This window comes from Lytechinus pictus, chromosome 18 (genome assembly GCF_037042905.1).
Source record: "Lytechinus pictus isolate F3 Inbred chromosome 18, Lp3.0, whole genome shotgun sequence".
Lineage (NCBI taxonomy): Eukaryota > Metazoa > Echinodermata > Echinoidea > Temnopleuroida > Toxopneustidae > Lytechinus > Lytechinus pictus.
In genome coordinates, this window is record NC_087262.1 from 16,712,455 (window position 1) to 16,718,786 (window position 6,332).

The following is a 6,332-nucleotide window of genomic DNA, read 5'->3' on the forward strand; positions in this document are numbered from 1 at the left end:
AGATTCATGGTGTAAACAGCGTTGTACAGTGTTTTTACTGTGTAGAGATAATACAGTACGTGTATCTCTCAACATTGCTCAATGATCCAAAAATGGATTAGAATTGAACGCCCTCTATCGATAAGATGACAAATACTTCCATCGAGTTCAAAGGTAGCTGGGAAAAACCAGTTCTATTTATAATTATACTATTATGCTATTGTAATATATCGCAGCTTCCTCATTCTTTATTAATGTGCACAAAGTCATATTATAATAGGAGTTTCGCGCACACAGTCATTTCACGACCGTGACGTGCACATAATTATGTACATATTTACAGCGGTGTTACTCGTAGCTATCTCTCACAACTAAGTAGTACTCAGTTTCGTTGAAATAGTTTGACTGTAGAGTTTATGTAGCAATGGCTGAAAAGATTGAAATAGAGAAAGCCTCCAGTTCTTCACAGAACCTGGTATGTCCGCTATGTCTTGATATTTTTGATGAACCAACGATCCTGACGTGCGGACACACTTTCTGCCGTAAGTGTCTCAAGAAATATGATCTGACCCACCAGGACATTGACCACATGATCTGTCCTCTCTGCAGGGAGATCACCAAGTTGTCTTCCAACCGAGTCGACGATCTCCGCCTCAATGTCTCCATTAACGGATTCGTAGACGATTACCACGCCAAGTGTGGAGGGATGAATGCTGTCCTTGAGATGCGTACAAAATGTACTGGTTGCAAGTTTCAGCAAGACGCTGTCTCCTTCTGCAGAACATGTAATAACTACATATGTGACAAATGTTTACAATGCCATCACTACATGGAACTTTTTGAAGATCACGAGATTGTCTCCATGGAGGATGTCATCGAAGGGAAGGTCAGCATTGGTCATCAATTTGAGAAATGCTCCATCCACAAACAAGAGAACAAAGATATGTTTTGTGATGATTGTAAGGTCCGTGTCTGTCTCAGGTGCGTGGTCGTTGGTCATAAAGTCCATAACATCAAGAACCAGTCTGACTTCGAGCATGAGTTGAGGCGAAAGGTAATGGTCATTCAAAAAAATTGATATTAAGTAGAAAAATAATATTTTGAGAAGAAACTGATGTAGATTGTGCCGCTGAAGGAGAAAAAGATGATGATACTAGCTATTCTTTTAATAACCCTGACCTCATCGTCCTCCCTCCTCATCTAGGGGACGCAGAACTAGTTGGGGTATACTTATAGACCTTCGATTTTTTTTTAGTAAATGTGTACCAAAAACTAAAATGACAATCTTATTGTGAAATGTTACATTTTTGCCAATTCGTCTAATACCAATTCGTCATTTCGTCTTCTACCATTTGGTCTATCATCTGTTCGTCTACTCACCAGATGGTCTACTTTTATTTAGTAAAATGCTATTCCGTCTAATAACCAGTTGGTCCAATAGCCATTTAGTCCATATACCATTTGGTCTAATTAAACTAAAGTGTTAATTGTGCAAAATGAATGAAAAGAAAATGGTCATTAGACCAACTTGTTATTAGACGAAATGGTAATTAGACGAAGTGATGATTGGACCAAATGGTTATTGGACCAAATGGTTTTTAGACGAAATGTTGATGGACGGAGTGGCATTAGACTAAATGAATGTACACCATGTGATGAGCGGACGAATTGGCAATTTACCCTCGGATCAGCCCCCGCTGTCAAAACGATTCCACGGCCCCCGTGTTGTAACTACCGTGTCAGTAGAAAAAAAAAACACGAAACCTCATTCACAAATCCCCAATTTAAGGGGGAAAATATGCCATTAACAATATGGCCTGAAAATAATTTGATATCATATCTATGTGGTATATTATGTGTTAACGCTTGGATGATCAGGAGCTATTCTGTGAAGCGATGTAAATTTTGATTTAAACCAAATTAAGACATGGCTGCAATACATGAATCCAGATGTCAATGATGGCAGAATCTAACAAGGACTCCATCAAAATCCATTTCAGAATACGTGTTCAATAATTTACATTATAATTGTTTAACAAACACTTTTTACTAGTAACTATCAGATTGATTTCATTGAAAAGGGATTTGCAAATTTGTCTACTAACTCATGTAGGATTATGAAATCATTGGCATTATGGATTTATTCATAGCAGTCATGCCTGACTTTGGCGCGAATCAAGATTTACATCACGGCAAAGAATACCTACTGATTATCTAAGTGTGAAGACATGCCACATAAATACGGTATCAAAATACTTGGAAGAAGACTATACTCTTTCCTAATATAATGATTATACTTTCATGACATATTTTCCCTTAAATTGGCGACTTATGAGGTGTCAAGATTTTTTTATTCACACCGTTTAGGTCTATACTGCTAATGATGATAATAATGTTTATAACAACAATGACAATAATGATGATGATAATCAGAAATAATAATAAAAGTGGTAGTTATGGTAATAATGATACTGTTATCAATTTTAGCAAGATATATATTAACTAAAATAATAATGGTAATAATCATAAATAAAAGTATAATTAATAAAGATAATATAACAATAGTAATATGACCACTCATATAATGATAATAATGATAATAACTGTCCCTCATATCCTTCGTTGCCTCCCTATCCGCCCCCCCCCCCCTCCCCCCCCCCCCCCCCGTCCAGAATAGAGATCGGAGAAATTGATACAACTTCCCGGGTGTATATACAAGTCAGACATTATAATAGGTATATTTATTGATTTTTTTCTAAATATAGAAACTACATTTACCATGTTTACGTGAATGATTCTTTGACGGCAAACAGTTACTACTTTTTTACTTTCTCGATCTTTACAGGTGACAGAACTTGCCCACCAATGTGCAGCTAAGAAAGCTGAGCTGGAAAAGAACATTCAGAATATAGAATTACAACGTCATGAGGTACACACTGCCATGCAGAAACTACTAGATGATGTCAGCCAGGCTTACAGCATCAAGGTTAAAGAGCTGGAAGGAAATCTTCAAGATCTCATCGAGCAAATAAATGAATTGAAGCGAAGTTTCGAGGATGATCTCAACATCCTAAAGTCCAAGGAACGACAGAGGATCAAAAGCATTTGTAGTTCGATTACATTGGTAGATAATGACAGACTGGGTCATCTTGAGACAGATAGTCTGTCCGCTCATAATTTGCTTTGTAATGAGCTAGAAGCTATGCTGAAAGAGGTTACCGATCGCACTACTGCGGAAGTTATTACAAAGAAAGCACAGGAGAAGAGTTTTAATCCTGGAGATGCTACTTGTCTTGAACTCGGAAAAATCTCAGACCCTATCGATCACACTTTTACTGTTGATATCACGGAGAAAGCACTGAAGAGTTTTAATCCTGCAGATAAATCTTGTCTGGACCTCGGGAGCATCTCGGGATCAGATCCCAAGTTAGAAATCATGAAGTGTATAGATCTACGGGGAGAAATGATTGGAATGACAGCTTACACTCATACCAGTGTGGCCATCGTATATGGGATTTATACACCAGGTATTGATATCATTGATATAGCTGGTGGAACGGAGCAGTATACAAACATACCACATGACGTGGGTTATAAAGATATTGTGATTCAACGGGACAATGCTTTATGTGTCTCAACTGGTTATACAGTAGTTCACATGTATTCTCCCGATGGCTCCAGGAAAGCAACAATTAACGTGAGTGGGACTGGTTATAATCTCAGACTGAACAGAAGTCTATCAAATGAGATCCTCATTGCTAACGGTGCCAACAAAGTCTACATCTATGACCCGACTGGATCCACTCTCAACCTCAAACACACTGTTCCAACAAAGCACGTGACGAGGCAGGCATCATCCACCAGGTCGGGTTTGATCGTCACGAGTTCATGTTTTCTCACCAATCCAAGCGTAGTGACGGTCTATGACAGGGATGGGAATGCTGGTGAGTCTCTGCAAGCTCCACAGGGTGTCAACCTGTATGCTGCCGTGGATGAGCAGGACAGGGTGTATGTAGCGAGTGTTGATATGTGGAATAGTAAGGTGGTGATCAGGCTATATGATCTTGATGGTCTGAACCTGAAGGAAAGAGTTGAGTTCAATCAACTTGATATGACATTGGGTTCTATTTGGTGTTACTTGGTTTCCCTCTCTCCGGGCCTACTCGCCTTTGCTTGTTCGTATAAGTTATATTTCATCAAGGTATCGCTGTAATAAAGAGTATCTTACTAGTGTGTATAACATGAACTATTGATTTTTATGCGATTATTTATAGTGTATCTGAAATGAGAATTCAAAATGTTTGTAAACACTTTTCTTAATTTGTTTAGATTTAGTGATGTGTATATACACACAACTTTTAACACGAATCGAAAAAACGTTCATACACATAAAATAATTTCATCATTGAAACTTGAGTATCAAAAGACCCCTACTTTTAATTATTTCGTGAATCTGAATTAGGAACACAGTAAAAAAAAAAAAACGTTGTTTAAGCCTGTCACTCTAATAACAAGTTGTTTAAACTTCTTTTTGTAATTATTTAAACATTTTTTCAAAAAAAAGTTATAAGTTGTATTAAAAATAGACAGATGCTTAAAAAGTTTAAACAGTAGTTGTTAGAGTGACGGGCTTAAACAACGTTTTTGACATTTTAAACAGCGTTTTTAAAGCGTAATACTTTTGTTGTCATTCAACTTGTGTAATTAAGCTAGCGTTTAATATTTTCGGGTCTCTGTTATAATGGTTATAGACAATTCTTTCTTTTTTTCTTTTCTCTGCCCTTTACTTGTTTAAAAAGTTATAAGTTGTATTAAAAATAGACAGATGCTTAAAAAGTTTAAACAGTAGTTGTTAGAGTGACGGGCTTAAACAACGTTTTTGACATTTTAAACAGCGTTTTTAAAGCGTAATACTTTTGTTGTCATTCAACTTGTGTAATTAAGCTAGCGTTTAATATTTTCGGGTCTCTGTTATAATGGTTATAGACAATTCTTTCTTTTTTTCTTTTCTCTGCCCTTTCTTTTGTATTGTTTATTGTATTGTATTTTCGTCTTAGGCGTATCCCGCCACAAGCCTCGGCTTTTAGGGTATACGCCTCCTTCTTTAAACCCAACATGTACATGTTTATATTCTTCGTAACAATTTGATTTTTATATGAATTAATGTTTATGGAAAAAGGATTTGAAATATAAGAAATAAATGCTTATTTAAATGCTTATTTGAATTCGACAAAGAACTATTATATAAAACGAACTCTATATTTGTGAGTGTCAAGATTTGTCTGTGTGGAAATGTTTACAATCGACTTGATGTTTTCTTGCAAGTCAGCCTATTTGTTGTGGAGATACGTCAATACAATCTCGAAATCTTAGATTTTTCTGCCCAGTGTTATGATGTGAAGAAAAGGCCTAATAATTACGGATATCAGCGAATTATGTCCTATTCGACCGTTAATCTTAATAGGCCTATATTGCTATTTGTGTTGAATGTATAGTCCCCACAAACCGATTCCTACATAATAACTTTCTTTTTTATGAAATTCAGATTCAGATTCAGATTTATTTCCAACAGAAATAACATAAATATTGATACAAATCATTTTCATACATTGTAACAAATGTTTGCGATACAAATCATTGTCTTTATAATCATAGTAAAAAACATTCATGATAATTAACATATAAAGATATATACAAAATGTGGTGCATTTCGTAGACAAATTATAAAATATAATTCAAATAGAAAAAAAAGGTATCTGTGGAAATAGGAGATTCACTCAAAAGCAAAGCTTGTATAATGTGAACCTCCCTCAAAGAAGAGAAAAGAGGAGAGAGAGAAAGAAAGAGGGGGGGGGGGGAGAGACGCAATGGTTGCTATTTGCCTACGGAGACTTACTGAATAGATAAAAAGAACAAGATAACACACAGAACAAGACAAAACTAATAAAGAGTAAAATACCACGAAGAAAAAAAAAAAACAAGAACAAGAACAGGACGACAAAAGGAGAAGTAAACTTAAATAGAAACAGGACGAATTGCGACCGAAATTAGAGAATAAAACAAGATGATAAAGACTAATAAAAATAACTAGATGTCTGAGAGGGGGTGGTAACGAGCGGGAATTAGTAATGAAGACCTCGGTAGGATTTAAGTAAGAAGTTTTTCAGTTTTCTTTTAAAAGAATGTATGGAAGGGCTGTTTTTTATGTTATTGTCGAGGGAGTTCCAAAAACTAGGGCCATCGAACATAAATGTACTCTTTGCCAATAAAGTTCTAAAACGGGGTAAATGAAATTCGTGAGATTGCCTCGTAGGGTAATTATGAAAAGACCGATTAAGAGGAAACATAGAATC

The 6,332-nt window shown here is 36.0% G+C and overlaps 1 protein-coding gene across 1 annotated transcript; it reads left to right on the top strand.

The window, feature by feature from the left end:
* Positions 1-244: 244 nt before the first annotated feature.
* LOC129281847 (uncharacterized) lies at positions 245-5,514 on the top strand. The gene is made up of 2 exons (XM_064113388.1): positions 245-1,033; positions 2,825-5,514. Exons 1-2 carry the CDS (start codon positions 404-406, stop codon positions 4,190-4,192), a joined length of 1,998 nt encoding a protein of 665 aa, XP_063969458.1. The 5' UTR covers positions 245-403; the 3' UTR covers positions 4,193-5,514.
* The last annotated feature ends 818 nt before the right edge of the window (positions 5,515-6,332 follow it).